General features: G+C 43.6%; 1 protein-coding gene across 5 annotated transcripts in view; it reads left to right on the top strand.

Moving 5' to 3' along the window:
- Positions 1–23654, top strand: part of OSBPL6 (oxysterol binding protein like 6) — a 256719-nt gene extending 233065 nt beyond the window's left edge. For all 5 annotated transcript variants that reach the window (XM_075000735.1, XM_075000737.1, XM_075000734.1 and 2 more), the window contains 4 exons: positions 2213–2357; positions 8623–8749; positions 9925–10047; positions 11171–23654. In XM_075000735.1, coding sequence (XP_074856836.1) covers positions 2213–2357; positions 8623–8749; positions 9925–10047; positions 11171–11279 — 504 coding nt within the window. In that variant the 3' untranslated portion in view covers positions 11280–23654. The remainder of the gene's footprint in view (positions 1–2212; positions 2358–8622; positions 8750–9924; positions 10048–11170) is intronic.
- Positions 23655–24248: the final 594 nt, after the last annotated feature.

Raw genomic sequence — 24248 nt, 5'->3', positions numbered from 1 at the left:
TTCCCCTAAATCTCTTCTTCCCTGTTCTACATCATCATCTCCATCTTATCAGGTGAGAAGTCCAATAATGAAACTCCACCTAAGTGGTGACCTGAGATGTTTGCACTATTAACATGTCTCTGTTGCTGCTGGGCCAGCCCATTTCATGACAGCAGCATGAACAATAAATTGCTGTTTTTTCTTTCTTTATTTTAAAAAGCAAATGGACAAATTTTGCTGTGTTATGTGAGTGAAAGCCAAGAGGAGCTCTGTCCTTCAGAGCAGCTACTCAGCATTTCGATCATTCTAAACCATGTTTCTTATCTAATCAGAATAATGGTGTTCTGTTTCATTGTATTCACATATCTTGGGCAATAGTCCTACATGAAAAAACATCAGTCAGATGTGCTAGAGCTGAATTTTAAAACAATAGTTAAAATAACGAGTTCATCATCACTGACGTTGCTACCACGATTTCAGTGTCAAAACTGCCCCCACAGTTGCTGCCATGATGCGTTATACGTTGTCTCAGGTCAGGATTTGGTCAGTCCTGTGGAATCAGACTGCTTAAAGGTAAAATGGAAAGGATGGAGATAACTGAGGCAAGGAAGACAAGAGAAGGAGGGAAAACAAATACAGGTGCTGTGGGATGAAAGTAGTTCCTCCACATTTAGTTAGCAGGATCTGAGCAAAGAATTTTCTAATATTGTCATGTGGCCATGTCAGCAGCTTAGGCATCTGGGAAGAGAAAAAAATTATACATCTGATTTTTTAACTTTAAGGAGAGTGTCTGTTTCTATTACACAATGGTGTGAGGATCTCAGGTGAAGATGCAAAATCTGAACCACTCATCAGTAGCAGATAAGAAGCATTTCCAATATGTACAAATTTTTATGCAGAAACTGTGTTTATGTCATTATTAAGTACTTCCTTGAGTGCTGGGGACTGGACTAGATCACCTACAGAAGTCCCTTCCAGTCCTACCTGGCTTTGATTCTGTTGTTTTCCTACCTCTAAAATGCTGTGAACCAAACATTTGTAATCCACTTGTTTGAAAGTAGGTTGTGATTTACAAGGAAACTATTCCATGCTTAGTTTTAGAGATGGATACAGTCGCTCAGCATATTATGTTATTCCAGAATGTTCCAGGCTGCCATTTTCTCTTCTGTGTTTTAATGTAACCAATATTCAGTTGGACTAAATTCTAATTCCTGAAGAGCCAACAGCGTACATAGTACTGTAAAAGGGCTTATAATGGGGGAGTCACAGCCTGTTAAGACTTCATGATCTAAACAGGGTTGACTAGTTAATTCTGTATACATTTTCTGAGATCATTTTTGTATCTGAATTACAAAGATGTCACATCCTTATGCACGTCTTTGATTTTAAGAAATTAATAACCTTTCATTTTTCTCTGTTGGGGATCTGACTGCAGTTGATTTTATAGGTGTGGGAATATTTAGAAGAAGTATACAGTGGGGTATTGCGACATACGAGCTGTGTCTACACGTGCATGCTACTTCGAAGTAGCGGCACTAACTTCGAAATAGCGCCCGTCGCGGCTACACGCGTCGGGCGCTATTTCGAAGTTAACTTCGACGTTAGGCGGCAAGACGTCGAAGTCGCTAACCTCATGAGGGGATTGGAATAGCGCCCTACTTCAACGTTCAACGTCGAAGTAGGGACCGTGTAGACGATCCACGTCCCGCAACGTCGAAATTGCTGGGTCCTCCATGGCGGCCATCAGCTGGGGGGTTGAGAGATGCTCTCTCTCCAGCCCCTGCGGGGCTCTATGGTCACCGTGGGCAGCAGCCCTTAGCCCAGGGCTTCTGGCTGCTTCTGCGGCAGCTGGGGATCCATGCTGCAGGCACAGGGTCTGCAACCAGTTGTCAGCTCTGTGTATCTTGTGTTGTTTAGTGCAACTGTGTCTGGGAGGGGCCCTTTAAGGGAGCGGCTTGCTGTTGAGTCCGCCCTGTGACCCTGTCTGCAGCTGTGCCTGGCACCCTTATTTCGATGTGTGCTACTTTGGCGTGTAGACGTACCCTCGCAGCGCCTATTTCGATGTGGTGCCGCGCAACGTTGAAGTTGAACATCGACGTTGCCAGCCCTGGAGGACGTGTAGACGTTATTCATCGAAATAGCCTATTTCGATGTTGGCTTCACGTGTAGACGTAGCCACAGTGTGACAAGGAAATCAACGTTGCTTATTTTCTTCACTCTGCTACATTTTCAGGTGAATTATTGGAATTCAAACGTGAATGAAGTCCAAGGTGTTGTCATGGACCAAGAAGGAAAGGTTGTGCATCGCCTCTTTGGAAAGTGGCACGAAGGCCTATACTGTGGGGTTGCACCGTCAGCAAAATGTATATGGAGGCCAGGTGAGAAAATTTTGGTCAGCTGAAATTCTTCAGATGGCGTTAGTCTCACTAAAAATACAGAAGCTGCTTTAGCCACTATTTTTAAAAATAAATGGAGAAACAAAATACACAGCTGGATAAATGTCAAGGAATTGACACAGCAATTTTCAATATATTTTTAACGTGTGCTGAGTAATATCTTAGATTTTGCTCTAAGGCTGAGGCTAAAATTTGGTCACCATTATTTAACATGTTGGGAACATATTATGAGGAAATAAAGGAAAGAATTGGATTTTGGAAGAAGCAAAATATAAATTTTAGCCTTATTCTCCTTTCACACATGTGCAGATCAGGGTATCGCTATTGTTTTAAACAGAAGTAAGTTGGTGTAAAATCAATATAAGTGAAAGGAGAAATAATTAGGTTGTGTCAATCTCTTATTGCTCTAACGGTCTGGTTTTCAAAAATAGGGAGCACAGTTATTTGTTTAAATAGACAATGTTGGGTCCAAATTACCATTACAATGTGTCTCCTTACTCTAAACAAAGTGCATATATAACAATTCCTAGCCTAACTTGATGTAATTTGCACCCACTTTGCATGGATGGAAAGGAAATGTAGGGCAATGGTGACTCACACCCTAAGAACCTCTTTAGGTACCAACTTTTGGTGGGAAACCCCATAAATTTGCTTTTGTGTAAACTGGTTTATTTTTAATATGAAAGACTATTTCAGGTCTTTCTTCTTAAGTGCTTGTTCATGTCTATTCAGGTTACATGTGTACTCACTACAGCCGTGTCTACACTTAGTAAAAACTTCGAAATGGCCATGCTAATGGCCAAATTGCTGAATACTAACAAGGTGCTGACATGCATATTCAGCACCTCATTAGCATGCTAGCAGCTGTGGCACTTCGAAAGTCCTGCGGTTCGCTCCCGCGTGGCTCCTCTACACTGGGGTCCTTTTCGAAAGGACCCCACTAACATCAAAATCCCATTATTCCTATGAGCTCATATGTGAAAGAACTCAGCTCTTAGGAATAAAGGGATTTTGATATTGGTGGGGTCTTTCCGGAAAGGACCCGAGTGCAGACGAGCCATGTGGGAGCGAACCGCGGCACTTTCGAAGTGCCAGGGCCGCTGTCATGCTAATAAGGCACTGAATGCGCATTTCAGCACCTCATTAGTATTCTTCTATTTGTCCATTAGCATGGCCATTTCAAAGTTTTTACAAAGTGTAGATGAAGCCTACATGTATGACGGTTGTAAAGTTTTACCCTAGCAGCTATCTGTTGGGTCAGATGTGGAGCCCCCTGGAGTGGTGCTGGTGTGGAGCCCTATATATGACCCTACCAACCCAACCACCCCTCAGTTCCTTCTTATTGCTTGTGCGGACTGTTGGAATTGTGCCTAAGTACTTGTTGCCACACCACATCTCCCTAGCCCTTCACCGTGTAAATAGTTGTAAATAGTTCTTTAGCATAAACATTGTTTTCTAGTTAGTGTTAGGCGTCAGTGGGTAGGAAAGGGTCTCCCTTCTCTCCCATGAAGATATCCCAGGGCTTCAAGCAGTACTTGTTCAAGCTCCTGCCTGAAGTCTATGCCAGTGTGTGACCCCCATGAGTCCTGCCTTCATTGTTTGGGAGAGGCTTATCAGACTGATAAGTACAGAATCTGCAGGCGGGTCAAGTCTCGGACTCGTAAGGAGTGCGACTTAAAGATCCGTGAGCTCCTCATGGAGTTGGCCCTTCCACCTCTGTGGCAGGGCTCCACACCAGGCTCTTTGATGCACAGTGCATCAGCTTCCACTCCAGACCCAGCGCCAAAGAAGGACGTGTCAGGGCACCTGCAAACCCTGAAGCCTCCTACGTGGCACCACTCTCATTCTCTGGTGCATGCTTCCAAGATGCTGAAGTCATTGGCGTTGGCTCCATTGACCTCCATGTCTTCATTGTCGGTGTCCTCTGACGCCTTTAGGGCCCACGACTCTGATGCCTTGGTATTACATGCACTGAACCCAATACTGCTTAATTCACCTATAGGAGATGAGGTGCTGACTGGACCTTCAATGCCTCACACATACTCAGTGGCATGGGGACTTGTTGGGAGGATGCAGTCCCCAGTGTAGACTGAGGCCTCTGCTCTTTGGCATATCTCCAGGGCCAAGCATGTACTCATGGGTCCACCTGTTTCAGCACAAGCACCTGGCCTCTCGGAGTCCTAGCACTGCTCTGAGCACAACTGACCTGTGGCATCATCAGGGTGATCCGTGGCACTGGTCACACTTGCAGCACCTGTCTCTGTCCCACTTCACACGTGGCAACTTCCATTCAGTTGTCTCCGTGGTAAGCTGCTCCAGCTCCAGCTCGTCAACACGATCTGCCCACTGCAGTGATGCTCGGCTCCATGGTTCTCCTGATCTGGCTCTGTATTGACACTGCTCCAGTTCGGGCTCTTCTGCCCATCTTCTGGGTCCCAAGGGTCAACTGCCCCTCCCCGATCCAGTGAGAGACCCTGGCACTCCTTGGCACCATTCCTGCTCTGCGAGCAGATCCCATTCTCCATGCTGGTCCTGTTTGGAATGTCGGTCTCTTCTCAGGTCCTGCTCTCAGTGCCCGTCTCATTTGGTGCATCAGTCTTGTTCTTGACACCCATCTTTCAGGGCATGCCAGGCCTGCTTGACTTATCAGTCCCTCTCCCATTGCTGATCTTCAGCAGCACACCAGTCCTGCTCTTCTCACTCCCGATGCCAATTCCACTCTCGACACTGGTTCCCATCTCAGCACTGGTCCCTGTCTTGGCACCAGTCCTGCTCTCAATGACAGTTTCCATCTCGACACCAGTCTCATTCTTGATGCTGATCCCCATCTTTGCACCAGTCCTGATCTCCATGCTGGGCCTGCTCTTCACACTAGTCTTACTCTCCTTGCTGGTCTCACTCACTTTATTGATCCCGTCAGCATTCTCAGTCCCAGCTCAGCGCAGCTCACTGTTCCCCAGCAATGGGTCCAGCCAAATTGGTTCCACCTATGTCTTTTTTGGGGGGGAGGGGAGCTTTGGTCCTATCAGATCTCTCCATTCCGGTGGATCCCCACCTGCATCGGGACATGGGCGCTCCTCGGTGGCCTCCTTCCCATTAGCAGTTTTGGACACCTGAGGCATACCGTCAGGTGCGGAGACACCCCATTGGCCACCCCTCTGACTCCTGAGGTTACAATTAGGTTACATTCTCTTTCTGACCCTCAATCATCCACTCTTCTGGAGAGAGCTCCTCATGCCCCACCATTTGAACAGCTTGGGGTTTCAGCACCAACTGCACTCCTGTTGGCCTCCTCCAGCTCCTCTCTAGATGAGGCAGTGGTGGGTAACTCTGTTTCAGGTCCTCTAGCCATGGACTTCTGGGCACTTCAGGACCTCCATCATTCAGTGACTACCGGGAGGATTGGCTCTTGTAGGGCCACTCATTCGGTCGAGTGCAGTACCAGGTGTCTTTCACTACAGAAACTCTGGACAACCTGGAGCTCATGCTCAACCCAGCAAAGTCCTTGTTGATACTCATGCTGCACATAGAGTTCTTCGGGGCAGTGATCAGCTCCACCAAGGCAAGAGTGTTACTTCTTGATCATTGCTTCCAGCTTCTCGCCCAGCTCCTGTGCTCCCTGTCAAAGTTTCCGTCACCACAGTCAGGATGTCCCCCCACCTCCTGGGCCACCTGGCGGCATGCACATACGTGGTCCCATTTGCCAGTCACCATTGGCATCGGTATATCGCCCTGGCTGGGATGGCATGGACATGATTGTCGTGGTGCTGCTGCATGGCTCCAATGCTCGCTGCTGGTGGCTAGATCCCCAAAATGTGCTGGTTGGCATTCCTTTTCATGCCCCCCATCCTACCATGTCTCTAGTGACAGACACATCTGCTTTGGGCTGGGGGCCCACCTGGAGCATCTCACAACTTAGTATAAACTGTGGAGGAGCTGTCTCTCCACATCCATGTGCGCAAGCTTCAGGCTGTTCACCTCACCTGTCTAGCCTTTTTATCTAACCTCCAAAGCCATTGTGTTGTTGTCCTAGGAGAGCGGACTGTGTCCATGTACTACAGCAATCATCGGGGCATGCACACTCTTCCCTGCTCTGTGTGGAAGCTCCATGCCTGTGGGAACTGTGCCTATCCCACTCTATTGACCTGAAGGCATCTTATCTTCCTGGGGTGCAGAACCAGCTGGTGGACTGCTTCAGTTGCCAGTTCCTCGTTCACAAGTGGTTGGTTTGTGTGGATGTCCTCCACTCTGTCCTCCAAATGTGGGACTTTCCCTGGCTGGACCTCTTCATGTCCCACAGCAACCGTAAACATCCTCTGTTCTGCTCCTTCTGGGGCCTCAGTTCCAGCTCCTTGGCAGGCACATCCCTGATGCCATGGAAGTCAGGGCTACTCCACACCTTCCCCCACTTCTCCCTCATGCACAAGGTTCTTCTCAAGATTCACAGGGACTGGGTGGATGTTATCCTCATAGTCCCAGCTTGAGCTTGTCAGCACTTGTATCCCATGCTGATGGAGTTCTCGCTGCTCCCACCCATTTGGCTCCCCCTACTTCCAGACCTCATTACACAGGACCTTGGTTGTCTTCATCACCCAGACCTTCATTCCTTTCACCACTGGTGTGGCAGCTTCACAGTTAAACCCTGTCAAGCGGGTACGCTCTGAACAATTGCTGCAAGTCCCCTTCAGCAGCAGCAAGCCATCTACTTGACAGTCTTATTTGGCTAAGTGGACAGACTTCTTCTGCTGGTGTCACCAGCACAGCCTCATACCTGTGTCAGCCTCTATCCCACAGATGTTGGACTACCTTGTTTCCATGAAGAAACAGGGTCTCTTCTTCTTCCCTCAAGGTCCATCAGATGACTATCTTGGTCTTCCATCTGGGAGAGGGCTGGTGTTCTGTTTTCAAGAACCCCATGGTGGGGCACTTTCTCATCAGCCCAGTGGCCGGTTCCAGGCTGGGACTGTAACCTGGTGCTCTGGTTGCTCATGGGCCCTCCCCTTCAAACCCTTAGCCACATGTTCCCTCCTTTACCTCTCATGGAAGGTGGCCTTTCTGGTGGCAGGTACCTCTGCCAGAAGGATGTCTGAGCTCCAGGACCTCATAATAGAACCCCCATACATGGTGTTGTGTAAGGACAAGATTCAGCTCCACCTTCACCTGGTGTTTCTTCCAAAAGTGGTCTGCAGTTCCATATTGGCCTGGACATTTTCCCTCCTGTTTTCTATCCTAGATTCACAGCCCCCAGTGGGAGCAGCAGCTGTACTCTCTTGATGTGAAGCAGGTGCTTGCCTTCTGAATCGAAAGGACCAAGCCCTTCTGCAAGACTTCACCGTTCTTTATGACTTTTGCTGATTGAATGAAGGGCTTCCAGTTTCGTCACAGCACATCTCTTCCTTGATCAAACCCTGTATGAATAAGACCTTGCCTAGCACAGTGCACTCTCCATGAGCTCAAGCCTCGTCAGCTGCCTTCCTGGCTCATGTTCCCCTCCAGGAAATCTGCCAAGCTCTGACATTGTCCTGTGCATGCACTTTTATGTCACACTGTGATATTGTGCAGCAGTCTAGAGGGACTCAGCGTTCCCGGCCGCTATCCTTGAGTCAGCTACACATTAACTCTGAGCCCCTCCTCCTGGTCTGAGTTTGTAATTCACCTAACTTGATATGAGCAAGCATTTGAAGAAAAAAATGGTTATTCACCATTGTAACTGTTGTTCTTTGAGATGTGTTGCTCATATCTATTCAAAACCCATCCTCCTTCCCCACAGTCAGAGTAACCAGCAAGAAAAAACTGAGAAGGTAGTCAGGTCGGCAGGTCATATATAGGGCTCTGCATCAGCACCACTCCAGGGAGCTCCACAGCTGAGGTAGCTGGTAGGGTAAAACTTTCTGACAGTTGTGCACATGGCGTGAGCAGACCTAACTTCAATAACTACGAGCAATACATCTTGAAGAACAGCAGTTACACTGGTAACTGTTTTTCCCAAAAGCAAAGAAAAATTTTAAAAGTCCTAATCGGTTGTATAAATAACTCTACTGTGTAATAAGTTAGTATAATTAATATTAAATGAAAGGTGATCTACTTAGAAAATAATATTTAATGCATTTTAAAATTGTATAAAATGAATCAAAATGTGCACATATTTTATTGGCTGCTATAGGTTTATAAAGGCACTGGGCTCTCTATATGTGCTTATAAAAATAGTAAAACAGGCCTTTTTTGTTTCTGAAATATGTTTATACAGGTTCCATGCCAACCAACTACGAACGTTATTATGGCTTTACGAGGTTTGCTATTGAACTCAATGAGTTAGATCCTGTATTGAAAGATATTCTTCCAACAACAGATGCACGTTTCAGGCCAGATCAGAGGCAAGGAAGCTTATTTATATGTTTTATATTTATGATTGTTTTAGGGCATGTTTGAACCTCAGCACTGAGTTTTGCTCAGATATGCAATATAATATGTGCTATGCCTTAGAAAAAACCTATTAAATATTCAGTAAAAATCTTGGCTTATCGAGCCCAGGGAAGGGAAGCATGCAGACATTCTGGCACTATGGAAATTCTTCTGGCAGAAACAGAATTCCAGTAAATTCCAGCAAATATATGCTCTGGAGTGTCCTCTCTTGCTCCCATGCATCGGAGTGTAACTCACACATCTGGTGGATATGGTTCACTGTCCCATGTAGTGGCGCTTAGACCACTTCCAGAAAGAAAGAGTGGTTACGTCTATACTAGAGAGTTTTGTCGACAAAACTGGGGTTTTGTCATGAAAACTCGCAGACCATCTACCCACAAAAAGCATTTTGTCAACAGAAACTGTTGACGAAAAAGCTGTGTAGACGCTCCGGCGCCCTTTTGTCGACAGAGTGGGTCTAAAGGTCAATCCACTGTAGATGCTCTTGACAGAAGTTTTGTCAGACCATCTCTTCCAACAGTAACTTCTGTAGACAGATGCTTTTAGTGTAGATGTAGCCAATGGCAAAGCCGGACAAAACTTCTGCTGACAGTTTCCATCCACACATAAAAGCAAATTGATCGTTTGACCTACTCTGTTGACAAAAGGGCTCCCTGGAGTGTCTGCGTGGCTTTTTTGTCGACAGTTTCTGTTGACAAAACACTTTTGTGTGTAGATGCTTCTCAAGATTTGTTGACAAAACCCCCAGTTTTGTCTACAAAACTCTCTACTGAAGACGTAGGCAATGAGTCTCCTCTACAACCTCAGCTGAGTGGTACCTGGCTTTTAGCTCAAATGGTAGACGTTCATGCCCAAAGCTCCAGAACTCTCAGGTTTGGTTCTGCCTGCCGGCAGTTACAGAAGCAGTGTAAAACTAAACCTGTATTTCAGACTCAGAAACATAAATTAAATAAGTGTACTATCTCTTTTTAATGGGCTCTGGCCTTAAAACAGGTGCCTGAATTCAGTAACTCGTTTCAAGGACAAAGTGTTTTTCAAGGCTGCTGGTCTTTTTTTCTCTGTTGAGTGTTTTGCTATAAAAGATGGAATTGTGTATTTACTGAAAGATCCATTATTATCTACACAGGCTTTTGGAAGAAGGAAACATTGAATCAGCAGCATCAGAAAAGCAAAGAATAGAGGAACTTCAGAGAAGTCGAAGGCGATACATGGAAGAGAGCAACATTGAATACAAACCAAAATTTTTTAAGTGAGTAAAGTGATTTCAGTAGAAGTCTATTCTTTGTTTTCTGTGCATCTGTCAGTGTAAGTGAACAGAGAAGCCATCTACCGCTTAAAATAGGCAGGCCCACAATACTGTAATAAAGAAGTGAAAAGATGGGAACAGTCCAATCACATGAAATATTTTCAGAGCTGTGACCCTGGTCTGATGGAATTTTAAAATATTTTTAAATGAATTAAATACTGTGAAGGGAGACAGACTAACCAGAGTAAGAAGCTGGTGTTCCCTTCTAGTCCATGAGAGAAGTAAGACAAAAGTAAGCCTTATAAATTTCTTCATATCACCCTGCCAATGTGCCTCAAGCTAAGAGTGAAATACCAAAGGGAAAGTGGCAGCGGAAAGAAAGTTTAAAACAACTTCAACAGAATTTTTAAAATATTTTTCAAGTTGCAATTACTATGATTTTTGTTTTGCTTTTTCGAGAGAGAGGAATTGTGATTTTTATTTCATTTTATTAAAGCATTTCCTTGACTGATGAAACTGAGAAGGATAATTATATTGTGCAAAATGAACAAAATGGAGAAAAGAACCAAAGAGCATAAATGGTGGAAGTAAATTAATCTCTGATCTTACAATCTGGTCTACATGGTTAGAGTATGCACATGCAGAGTCCATTGAAGTCAACAGGGCTTCACTTGAGTTCAGTGTTGTATGAATGAGATAGGCCATGTTTACACTAGCCCCATCCTTTCGGAAGGTGCATGGTAATGAAGGATTTCGGCAGATGCTAATGAGGCGCTGCCATGAATAGGAATAGGAAGAAGGGGCTTTCGAAGTCAGGAGGCCCTTTCAAAAGGCCCCCGTCTACACAGGTGGCTTGCATTTCCAAAGCCACACTTTCAAATCGTGTGAGGTTGCCATTATGTTAATGAGGCTCTGTATATTCATGGCTGTGCCTCACTAGCCTCTGCTGAAATCCCTTATTACCATGCCCCTTCTGAAAGGAGGGGGCTAGTGTAGACAACGGCCATAATGTTCGTGCTGTGTCCTTTTAAAATATACAAATCAAATCTTTGTTCAAAACTTTCAACTGAGTTTGTTTTCTCTCTCTCTCTCTCCCTCTTTTTTTTTTTTTTTTTGGCTTTTGCAGGAAGGTTTTTGATGCCAATCAAAGAGAAAGCTGGGTTTCTAATGACACCTATTGGGAACTGCGAAAGGATCCTGGCTTTAGTAAAGTAGAAATGCCCATACTCTGGTAAACTGAGAATGTAGATCTAGTAAACATATCACTCTCTGAAGAAAAAAAATAACTATGCACAATATGTTTCTTATAGCTAAGTGTGGTTTGTGGGTCTACAGAAAACCTACCATTCGCTTTTGTATTCATCTTTATAATGGACTTTTGAAAGTGCATTAGACCAGGTCTCTGACCATTTTTGAATCCTTTTTATTTTGCAGCAGCCATTTAAAAAAAAAACAACTTAAAGTTTCATGTACTAAAGATGCAAAACAAAGGAAGCAGATAAATTATCCAGAGTTGCTTGGAAGAGGTTGTAAAACACAAAACTGCAGCCAGGGCTTCAAACAGACATTGAGAGTAACAACAAACAAAATGAAAGAAAATAATCCATTTTGTTTTAATTTATTATGTTAAAAACTCTTGTGTTACAACAGTCTACCATTTCTGGCTTGAGGCTTCTCCTCTTAGTGTGAAGTGCTTGGACTGGCCTTGTCAAAAAGACATAATGCTTTTCTGGAAGCTGTTCCCATTCATATGCCATTGTTCATGCCTTAAATAAAACATGGAGATATCCAGCAAGTCATTTTAAAATACGTATGTTTAGGCTTTTGTGAGGACAGATTTTATTCATATTATAAATATTGGTGATCATGTATTATTAAAAAAATCCACCTAAACAGATAAGAAGGGAAGGTGATCTGCTGTACATTCTTTTGCTTTGTGAAGCTGGTTGTGTGATCAGACTGAAGCAGTTTGTGACAGTTTGGGTAAATGCATGTGGGTTGCTAGTCAGAAAGTTCACACAAAACCTGCCTAAAGCTATGATATATTTATCATATGTGCTAGTGATTTGCTATGGCCTCACATATTCTCACTTTACCCCAGAACTGAATTTTCTGTAGCTTTGCAACAGTCTTAGAAACAGAAAGATTTCATAGGAGGTTTCCTGGGTTCTCTCCAGACACTGGATAGTTCTATAAACATAACTGGCACTGTCTGTCATGCACACAGTATAATGTACTGGTCTGTTGATCTGTGCCAATTCCCCACCTGAATTTCTGAGCTAAATTTGTTGCGGGGAGGCATAGAGGCACTCACACATGTTTAGGGTGACCATATCTTCCATGGGCACATATGGGATGGGGGGTGCTCCCCCTCACCCTTCCGCAGGCCTCTGGAAAGTGTCTGGGATGGAGTAGCTGCAGCTCCCCTCACCCACCCCTCCCTTCCCCGAGTCTCAGGAAAGTGACTGGGATGGAGACCGCTCTCCCCACTTTCCCTGAGCCTTGGGGAAGCAGCAGAGCTGGAGCAGCAGGGGCATTTCCCCTCCCCAGAGCCTCAGGGAAGGGGAAAGTAGCTAACCTGCTGGCTGCCTCTTTTGCAGAGAGCACATACTGACATACAGTAAGTGCTCTCCAGCAGGCGGCTGCGCCTGCACAGCAAATACAGGACAATTAGTCCCTTTTATAAAATAAGTCGGGACACCTTTTTGGCGTCCCAAAAATGGGACCGTCCCGCCAAAAACAGGATGGATGGTCACCTTGTGCATATTGGGTTAATGGCATTTTTTTTGTCAGAATAGCTTTCATGAAAAATTAATTTTCCACAGTTTTTCATCAAGTGATTCTGTAGTTTTTGCTTAAGAAACTGGCCTCTGAAATGTCGTTATGCCTCAGTTGAGCATCTATAGAAGGAGGGTGGGCACTTTCTATCTGAAAAAAATGACAAAAAGCATTAATTGTTGGGAGCAAATATTATTAAAGAAAGGGATTTTTTTAAGGTAAATTCTATATTCCAGACTACAGGATCTAGTCTTCTCTTAATGCATATGGTCTTTAAATAAATTTACATTTACCTGTATACATCTTCAGAATGTCCTGGTGCCACTTTTCTGTGTACTCTTGGTGCACACAACAAAATTTATTCCATGCATGGGTTGAAAAGCCAGGGTACAGAAGCAGCAGCTTCTCAGTGGATGTCAGCATGTTTGAGGTAATTAGGAAAATCAGGAATTGCCTGGGATGACTCTGAGGGCCAGCTGGCATTGGAAGCACAGACCGTAGGCATGTAAATACCAGCACTCGTATATCTATCTCCACAGGCACTTGTCCTTATCCTCATGCCTGGGGCAGCATGGGAGCTGGAGCAGCTGAGTCAACCTGTGACGTCTTGCCCGGCCTGGCACTGCCTGGGGAGAAAATGCTGCCATTTTGGGCAGCCCGGGACAAAGACCTGTTCGTATGCCCATGGCCCTGTTTCTCCTGCTCATTAGAGGACTTGTCCATGGTTCTCGGTACCATTGGGACCAATGTTCCTTCTTGTTTTTCCCACCCATGTGCGGAATAAATTTTGTTATGTGCACCAAGGCCAGTGCAGATGTGCACCATCAATAGAAACATTTGCTACTGGCTGTAGGTGTCCGTGGATGCTCTGCCAATCAGCTGTGTGGCATTGGAATACTCTTATTTACGAACTATTAATACCTGCAAGTACCCTCCCTGTTATTATAGAATCATTTAAAAAAAAATTTTTTGCACTGTTCACTGTGGTAAACTACAAGAACTTACAGGCCACACCAGTAGTCTCTAATACAAGTTCTCTGATACCTTACCATAACTAAATTAATCAATACACTGTGCATGTCAGTTGGTTATCAAGCTCCGAACATTAAACAAGAGAATGCTTTGTAAGAGTAATTATTTAAACATATCCTATGTAATCCATTTTATTATTTCACATTTCAGGTTGTTTTCTTATTCAGTGTGCCCGCCCTTAAAGTTTCACATCCCTTTTAAAGAGATTACACACTGTTGTTTTGATTCTGTGAGTTTTATGCCATCAAAGGTCCCTTTCCCCACCGTATATTAAACTGAGCAAACCTCAGGGAACTAATTACAGATGGACTTTGCATGTCATTCCTAGGACCATATGTACAATGGAATGGAAAAACGGCAGTGAAAACGTGCTACTCTTAAGGTAATGTAAATGTCTAATGCTATCACATTATGTTGGTGGCCTCTGACTGATTGATCCTAGGGAATCTCCCAGTTGATCGCTATTGGGAGGCTCATTGCTTGTCCTGGCCCCATGCCACCAGCCGTTGCTGTGTGTGTGGAGTGGGGAGCATGTTGTGGCGGGGATCTCAGCACACTGCTCCTGGCCACAAGCACTGGTCCCTGCAGCTCCCATTGGCTGGGAAGGGTGAAACTGTGGGCCATAGGAGCTCAGAGAATGGTGTGACAAAGGGGGACAGTGGGTGAAGCCACATTTCCATCACCTGGGGTCAAAGGGGCACGTCCGTCCCTTCAGGAGTAGCATGGGAAAGGGACAGGCAGGGAGCCTGCAGTAGCCTCACTGCTCTGCTGCTTGGGAGCTGCCCATAGTAAGTGCCTCCTGGCAGGTATAGGTACGAGAAGTTGGGGTGGGGATTTTGCACACAGTGTCCTGGCTGCTGGATCCGCTGCTGCCCAGCACTTTTCTCATCTGCCAGCCCCACACGCAGGGCTCCACTCCACTGCCTGCCCTGCACCCAAGGGCTTTGCTGTTGGCCCAGGATCCTGATCAACCACTGGCCCAGGAGTAGGGCTCTGCCTGCAACTCCAGGGTCCTGGCTGCAAATCCTGCATGTGGGGTCCTGCTTGCTGGCCCCAGATCTAAGGTGTGAAAAGCGGGTGCCCATGGGGGAGGTACAGCTTAACAGCCGCAGGACAAGAATTGTTCCAGTGCCACTGCCATCAGGAGGCTGTACATCTAGCCCCTGCCCCCGCCCGCACCCTATACCTCAACCCCCTCCCGCATCCCAAACCCAAGCCCTGAGCCCTCTGCCAGAGCCAGCATCCCACTCTTTTTCTTGCAGCAGTGCCCCAGCCCAGATCCTCCTTACAGAACCACACACCTACTTCCAGTTGCACCGCAAATCCCTTCCTGCACCCCGAGCACCTTCCTCAGCTTTTACTCCTGCCCAGAGCCAACACACATGGCCCTCCCTGAACCCCTATGCCCTGCCCCAGTGTGGTAAAAGTGAGTGAGGATGGGGAAGAAGGGATGGAGTGAGTGGGATGAAGTTTCAGGGAAGGGGCAGGGCCTCAGGGAAGTGTCAGGGTAGATTTTGGGTTGCCCTTAAATTCAGCAAGTGATCTTGGGCATAAAAAGTTTGGGGACCACTGCATTATATAATAAAAAATACAGATACATAAAACACGACATCTAACATGTCTTACTTTTGAAATGATTGTTTTCTTCTGAAATTTTGAAGGAGGAAAAACCATGTATAATGTAACCAAAAGTCCATTTGTCAAACCAGTCCTGATTCAGCTGGAATTAGAGAAAGTACATTCAGGAGCCTCTGTTGCATTGTTCATCTTGGTTCTTTTTTTATCCTTATCAACTTCAGAAACATACTTTCTCCTTCATAATGTGTGACCGGTAGTGTCAGAACAACTTCGAGAGCAACATTCAAGCTCGGGAATGTTGATTGAAGGCTGCTTTGACTTAAAACACTCCTTTGTACAAAGAATTTTAACTGTAGGAGTTCGTGAGGAAAGTGTTGTTACAAATTATCTGGGTAAACTGCAACAAGTTCAGCAGCACATTTGTGAATGCCAGAAATATCCAGCAAGTTGTTTTCAAATAGCACTCCAAATAGTGTCATTCAACAACTTACAAGCATTCAGTTGCTGATGCAAACAAGCTCCTAACAGGTCAGTTATGACTGAAAATGTCTCACTGTGAAACTTTTGACTTTCCTCAAATAAAACCTCAGGTCTCCTGATTCAGATGCCAACTGTTTTGGTTTTCAAGAATGAGTCAGATCTCTTTAATATTTCTGTGAAAGAGCATTGTGTCTATCTTTGGTATCATTTTTAAATTTCTCACTTTCATCTTGTAGAGAAGCCACAAATGAGTTTAGTGATTGCTGTAAGTGAACTAGTGTATTCAGAAACAACAAGAAGTCCTGTGGCACCTTATAGACTAACAGATATTCTGGAGCATAAGTTTTTGTGGGCAAAGACCCACTTCTTCAGATGCACAAGACTTCTTGTTTTTGAAGATACAGACTAAGTTGCCTACCTCTCTGGTACTGTATTAAGGTTGATGTTGCTTTTTGGAAACTGCAAGCTGGTCATTTTAAACTCTTTGAAGAGCAGTTGTTCCAAACTTGTGCCATAAAGGCTGTTTCTGAGTGTTCTGTTTTGCCCAGATGGGAAGCCACTTCCCGAGGGGTGTTGTTAGTAGCCCAGTTCTTTTGACAGGTTTTCTAGGGCTTCCTGAATTGTATCATAGTTCTGCCACAGAGCTCTTATAGAATATGTGTGGTTGCTCCATCATGTATCTGACAGACTTTTGAGTGTCAAGTATAGATGACTCCTAACATCACAGAAACCCTGTTTCCAGTGGCAGGTGGAGGGTGAACAGAAAACATCCAGTGACTCCAGAAACAAGAAAAGTTAACCACATTTGAACAATTGTTAATACTTTCAACTCTCACTACATTTAAAGGCTGAGCAACACAAGGAACGTGGACCGGAAGCACATTTAGTCAATTTTGATGTGCAGCAAATCTTTTTATCATCCCAACATATTGCTGGCATCATGTGATTTTTTGCAGCAATTAGATGTGTTCCAAAGCTGAGCTATTTGTAATTGCACGTACACAGTCAGCAAGCTTGCCCCTGTACGATTCTCCAGCAGCACAAACCCAATGAATCATTCTAAAATTTGCCCCTCTGAATTGACAAATCTTCATACAAAAGTGAGCTGATCAGCATGTGATAAATAACTGAAAAGTATTTGGCTGGTTGAAATTCTGCAGATACGGTTTTTAAACTTTCGAGTTCATCAAAACAATGAATTCTTCACGCGTAGGCTACTGTGGTAGCGCCACGTCTTTGAATCAAATTCGTTAGCCTCCAGAGGCTGACTGGCGCTGTTGCACCTGGCTCCTGGCTCCCCGCCACTTGCAGGAGCCATGAAACTGACCAGTGCAGCACCTGGATCCCTGCTGTGCCTTGTGCCTGGCTCCTGTGAGCCAGGTGTAGCAGCACTGGCCAGTTTCTCAGCTCCCCCAAGCTGCATGGACCCAGGAGCCAGGCAGCAGGGTGAGCATTAACACTGGTGGGGGTGCAACAGGGCCTGGGGGAAGGTGCAGAATGAGGTGTTGAGGGAGCTGCAGGATAGGTTCCCATCATGCACTGCTGCAGCACTTGATGTTTGGCCACTCTAGTGTGGCAGCACTAACTCGATTTGTGTAGACTTTGTGGGAAGTGAGGGTGCTCAGAATGGAATTTATAAAACCCAGCGCTATAAAATCGAATTTAATAAAATCGAATTTATCTGGTAGTGTAGACGTAGCCTAAGTGTTAGAAAATGCACTAACGTGTGTGTCTTAATGTTCCATACAAACAAAGGCAGCTTGCATTTAAATGAAGGAACTTCTGAAAGCAAAATTACTGTATTTCCTTTTCCCTGGAGTTTCTGATTTAACACATTTAAATGAGAAGTCAGTTCCATATGACATAATTTCGGCAGCCAGTGAGGATCAGCATATTTAAGGCCCTTTTCAAGAAGGAACACCCTAATTTCCTCAGGGCATGACACATAGCATATCAGGACTAGACCTCTGAAAAGCCATCTTACCTCGTTATACACAAGAGGATTGGCATACTGGCTGTTAACTTCTCAAAGACACTCACAGAATTGCCAGCAATTGAGAGATCTTGCCATTATTTCATTAACGACCCACACAACCATTTCCATTACCTATGAGATTTCCTCTGGAAAGGTTTGTGCACATAGCACATCCTGGTGGATTATGAAATTGTGTGCCATACTTTTACATCATGTGCCATACGTTTTTCCAAGAAACAAAACCTATGTGTGCCCACTACATGCTCAGTGATCCATCTGTAACAATTGAAACTATTCTGTTGATGTCAATAAGTTTTTGTTTCAGACATTCAGTGACGACAGATGCAATATCTTAACCTGGAGTTTATTCTTTGAGTGGCAATACTGCGATCAACTCTTCTTAAGGCACTTTCTCATTAACATAGCTGCTGAGTAAGGGGGGCTGTGCGTTGCCATCCACATCACGTCTCATCACAGGAAACAGAAAAACCTGGTGCTGATCTAATGTCATTAACCTCCTCACTGGTTACATTTGTGACCATCTGAATAGTTCTCTTCATTACAGTCTTTGTGGATAATGGCATTTCTCTCCTTTTCTTAACCACTTCATCTTTGTTTGAAAATTGCTGAAGAGGTACTCAGATGTTTTCATGAAACATTATTTCACGTATTTTCCATCTGCTAATAGCTTTCCTTATTTGGCAATTTCTTGAGCTGCCATGAAACCAGTGGTCGTGCTTTTGCATGGTGCCATCATTCATTTAGCAAATTCTACATCTTGTTAGATTTGCATCAGAGCTCCTCTACTGCTTTTTTTCCTTGCATCAGCAGCTGAATAGGTTTCAGCAAATGTCCAATGTTTCTTTTCAAAATGTTTTTCTAGGTTTGATTTCTTATGGTTGGATTGTTTCTCATTGCAAATGAGGTACAATAAGAGTTCGGCCGAGCTCGCCATAAAAGCACAAGAGTCAATCCAATCATTTTGAAATTCTTGATGTTTGTCTTCTGTCTTTCTCTTTTTGGTTATTAATTTTTTTAATTGAAGGTATGTATCTGATCTGTTTTATTTCTGATTTTCAACTTTTTCAAACTGTTGGACATTGGAACATACTTGTATAATGACAAAATACATCCACTTCCTTTTCACAAGAAATTCCAAGAGTTCTATTGGTAGACGTCATCTGCCTTGGTAATGAGCCACTTGAATTTTAATATACTCTGGAAGCAGACGTGCAAGAACTACATGCACCCATAGAGCTGCAGGTTGCCAACACCTACCCCAGAAGCATCCGCACAGGTCAGCTAGAGCAGAACATTTTGGTGTGCATGGCAGTTTATATCCTCTCAGTCCATGCAGCTGTGCAGTGTAGAGGTAAGCTTATGTGTGTGAGCAGTACTGTTGATGCTGAAGCCTATTACTACATGAATACAATTGCCCATGTGTTTTAGGCTCAGAAACTTAGTCTTTTTGGTTGATCTGAAAAGAAAAAATCCCTCAGGTAAAATCCAGGTTTCACTGATGTTAGTACCAAAGTTATAATTGACTTCACTGGACAAGGATTTCACCCTCAAGTCTCTGTGTCAGATCTGTCTGATTTTGTGAAGCTAGCTAGTAGAAATAGTACAACGAAGAACAAAATTGTTTACAAAAGGGGGTATGTTCAAATCCATTTCCATCATAACCTCATATTAACGAATTAAAGATAGCAGACAGCTCCTGCCTGCATGTCTTTGTTATGAGGTGTGGCTCTGAACTGCAGCTGGGAGCATTCTTCCTAGCCCAGTTAGACAGGCAGGTGTTTGCTCTGCTAAATCTAGTGTACTAAAAAACAGTGCTCTGGACATTGTGGCATGGGCTAACCATCTGAGCTTGGACCCAAGGGGACTGGCGCACTTGTACTCAGGTGTTTAGCCTGTTCCACCAACTGTTGTTGCAACATCCACCCTGCTTTTGTCAGCATGCTAATTTGAGCACAGCTAGTGTGTATCTTTCTGCATTCCCATGGGTCTGGGTACATGCCCAGCTGCTGCTTAGACATAACCTGATGACTTAATTAGAGAATTATAAATGCTTCCTTGGTCTGAGATTTTATTTTTGCAATAATCAAAAAGTTGTTATAAAATATGAAGGCATTTTATGAACTCAATAGAAATAGTTGATTTTTGAAAACCTTGTAATATTTGAAATTATAGTGGCTTACCCAACAAAGAGGTATGCTGCTCGTATAATTTTTGTAAATTGCTTCTTTTTTAGAATGAACAATCCTCGTGTTTTAATTTCCACGGTGGGACATTGTACTTAAATTAACATTGTGCAAATGTACCTTAGTTTGTTCTGTGCTCTGATGTTTCCTTTAGGGGATATCAAAGCATAAAGACCAAAAGCAAGTAAGGTTTAAGCATAATTTTGTCTCCAAAAATTCCCAGCATTTGGGAGATGGACATATGGATCCACTAATGGGTTTGGGTTTTGTTGGTTTATTTTACAGAGGAAAAAAATTCCTGTCATTGGTATAACCTGGACAGCTGCAGTTGATAGCAATGGTGACAGTACATAGTAGGCAAGGTTTCCATGGTCTCTGTTGTTTAAGAACTATATTTTATCACCCTGCTCAAAGCTTATGAAAGCATTACACACAACCTCCACAGGATATATAGAGAAGGTATGCATATGTGCACCTGTGCATGTTAGCATGCGGGAAAAGATCAGAAGTAAAGGTTGTACCATGATTTGCAAAAAAAAAAAAAAAAAAAAGGAAAAAGTATCAGAAATCTTAGAAATTTGTTGTGTTCAAAGGGCTGCAGTTACAAATCTCTTTTCTTTATCTCTGAATCGCCACTAAAGAAAATACATTACATTCACTTTGCCTTAAATTCTTCTCTTCCTGTTGAACCAATAGTGCTGGAAAATATTAGATGTTTTCCTGTTGTCTGTCATGAAATAGTTTCAAAGCTCTGTAATACGTGAATTAATTCCTTTGTACCTATTACAATGCTGATAAAATAATGATGATCGGGAAAACAGATGCTGCTAATTTGCTTGCTTATCTGCTCAAACTTTGTATATTTACATTGCATAAAGTAATTTCACCTTCTGCTTTGCTGAGCCTGCTTGCTGTGCTGCTTTTCCCTTGCTCTGTATGAGACAGGAGCTGTAGGTGTGTTCATGGATGGGATTAGCTTCACCTTCACCACCTGATATGGAAAACAGAATATGTGGCATTTCTGCTGGTACCAACTGTGGAAGTTCCTTACTCTTTCATGGCTTGGCACTAGCCTCGCTATATGGATGCATCCGTTGAGTGAGGAAGGGATATAGTCTTTTTAGAGTGGGCAAGAATTTATGAATTTCTTTGTCTCTGGGTTTCCACTTTCCTTGGAGAGACACTTTAAAATCACTCACTCCCTTTACTTGGCAACCACTCCCTTTATTTGGCAACCAGTCTTGGGGATTTTGTTAGTGTCTCCCCAAATGGCACATGCTTCCTGAGTCTGTTTGAAAACAACTTTGATTCCAATCAGTCGTGGAGTGTCTCAGAGGCAAAAATAATTTAGAACAGTTTAACAGAGCTTTGCTGCAACAGTGTCGAATCTGCCAGATGCAGATGATAAAGTAGAGGGCCATGATTTTAAAGCAGGTTTGTGCATTCACCGGAATGTGCAGGGGTTCTGCAGAAGCTCATTCATACTTTAAAAATGTTCATGTTTCCAAAATAGTCACTGTGCCAGTGAAGGAACAGTTCTGAACTACATCCAGGGCAGCATGGGGAACGGGAGCGAATAGAGATTCACTAACTAACGAAATATTGTCCACCTCCAAATGGCTCTTTATAAAAAACTTCTTCACCCACCAATGTATTTCCAGGCCTTGCCTTGTTTCCTGTTGATCCACACAGGTACAGAAAATATGTCTGTGACCCACGAACGCACTGTACTTTGTGGCATGGAAGATTGTGATTCTTCTGTAATTAATATTGTTCCTAGGTGATTTATTGTACTAAATTCTTCAGAATAGACTGGCTACTTAAGTGAGAAGTCATATACATTTTAAGACTTTTGGTAGCTCCTAGATTCACTGTGAAGTAATTCCAGAAAAGTGTCTAATGCCTTAAGAACAAGTTTGTTCAGTTTGTATATGTGGGCATTTCATATACAAATGCCAGTAGGTGCCATATTTTAAGCTGGATAATGTATTCTGTAAAGCTTTTTTACAGAAAAAATTGTAGCTAACTTGTCCGAATGAAGGTTTAATTATGCCTAAGAATGTCTATTGTGCCACATCAAAAGAGGAATCATGCCCCTTTAATGAATGTCATACATAGGCATGGTACCACTGTAACAAAATAGGCACTTCAGTAAATTCAAACAAATGAGCTATTTTAACGCAGTTTGATTCGTTTTTTAATTATGTATTGTAAGTGATCGACTTACAAAAACTAACACATTTCTTACTCTAACAGTGATTGAAAAGCAGGTATCAACAGACATTAGCACATACGTAGTTCACATCTTCTAGTTTCACCAAGCTGTGGAACTACTTTATGTAACCTTTCTTAAAAGGACACCTTTGATATGAAATGTAGTGAGTTTCAAAATGGGAGTTAAAGGTAATTGTAGATGCTTCATCTGCCTGTGTCTCTCTTCCAGTTTTTGTGGTGTTATTATCACATCCTCCTGGTTTTAAAAATGTTTGGGCTTCCATTTAATCAATGACAAACTCATTCAAAAACCAGAAGAAACTGACTAAAAGGGGGAGACAGTGAAAATGCCTAAACATAATGCTATGAATTGCAAATCAGGTGGGGGAGCAATAAAACAAGCACTCCGGTAGCACGTTAAAGACTAATTTATTTATTATATAATGAGCTTTCATGGGTAAGACCCACTTCTTCAGATTTTCCAAATGAGTAGACAGTTAGAATCAAGTGTTTATATAGCAAGGGGAGTGGTGAGGAGGGGGGAAAAAAGAGGGGGTCACTTGTCACTAATAGGACCCATGGAAGAAGTAAATTAAGAGGGATGGACTCTGTTCCTGCAAATGTCAAAGGTGCAGGAATTGCCCTTGTAATGTGTTAGTCTATAGCTTCACAAAAAACAAGGAAACCTACAGTACCTTAAAGACTGTCCTTGGGTCTGCTTCTGCAGTGTTGGTTTAGCTGCCCCGGGGTAACCTGTGCAACTAGCCCTGGAGCCAGCTGCTTGGGTGGCCCTGGGGTTAGCAACACTGGCTGCTCCAGAAGTCACAGAGGTTATGGAAAGTCATGGAATCTGTGATTTCCATGAGAGACACAAGGCCTTAGGGATCATAGGTCAATTCAGAAAAAAGTGGGGTAAAACTGCCTGTCAATGTACATTCTTGATATCACTTCTAAAACTGTGAAAGATGCCTCCATATTTCCACTACTGAAGTCAGTGCATGTTCCAAGAAAACACAACAAAGCATCTTTCACATCTCTCTGTGCCAGTTTTTTTTGTTTCTGGCTATGTCTACACTACAGAGATCTTTCGAAAGAAGCTCTTCCAGAAGATCTTGTCCACACACAAAAAAGCAGATCAAAAGTGTGATCTGCTCTTTCAAAAGAGAGTGTCCACACAGCCCTCACTCTTTTGAAAGAATGGGCCAGGGATCAAAAAATCAGATGCCATGAGGACTGCTCTTTCGAAAGAAGGGTCCTGCAGAGCGTCTACACATGTTTGCTTTTGAAAGAAGGCGCTCTTCGGCCATTTCTACACAGGCCACTTTTTTCGAAAGTGGCATGGTAGTACACGGCCCAAAATATGCTAATGAAGCATGGATGCAAATTCCCCGTGCCTCATTAGCATACAGTCATGTGATGTGGAGTCCAGAAGACCGTATGCTAATCACGTGACCGTATGCTAATGAGGCATGGGGAATTTGCATCCGCACCTCATTAGCATATTTCAGGCCTTGTATTACCAGGCCACTTTCGAAGAAAGTGGACTGTGCAGAAACGGCCTTCCGAAAACAGGAAAGGGAGAACAATTTCAAAAGGAGTGCCACATACTTTTGAAAGAACGTTTTTTGTGTGTAGACACTCTGTGGAATCTTTTGAAAGCGCCCCCTTCTTTTTGAAAACTCTTTCGAAAGAACTTGGCTGGTGTAGACACAGCCTCTGCTGCTCCAGGCTGCCCACCATTAGAGGTGCCAGAGGAAAGAGATAAAAAGATTCCTTCAGAAAAGACAGAAGCATGTGACTGAATTTTATGTTTCCTTCATGTTTCCAGGATATTGTAAATATGACACAGGAGCAAGACTGAAAGGATAAATATTTAACAAGAATAATTTCCATTCTCTTAGCAATTCTCCACATATATACTTGAGCTGACCGTTACAAAATGG

Source organism: Carettochelys insculpta, chromosome 8, assembly GCF_033958435.1.
Source record: "Carettochelys insculpta isolate YL-2023 chromosome 8, ASM3395843v1, whole genome shotgun sequence".
In the NCBI taxonomy this organism is placed as follows: domain Eukaryota; kingdom Metazoa; phylum Chordata; order Testudines; family Carettochelyidae; genus Carettochelys; species Carettochelys insculpta.
This window is presented reverse-complemented; position numbering and strand designations above follow the sequence as displayed.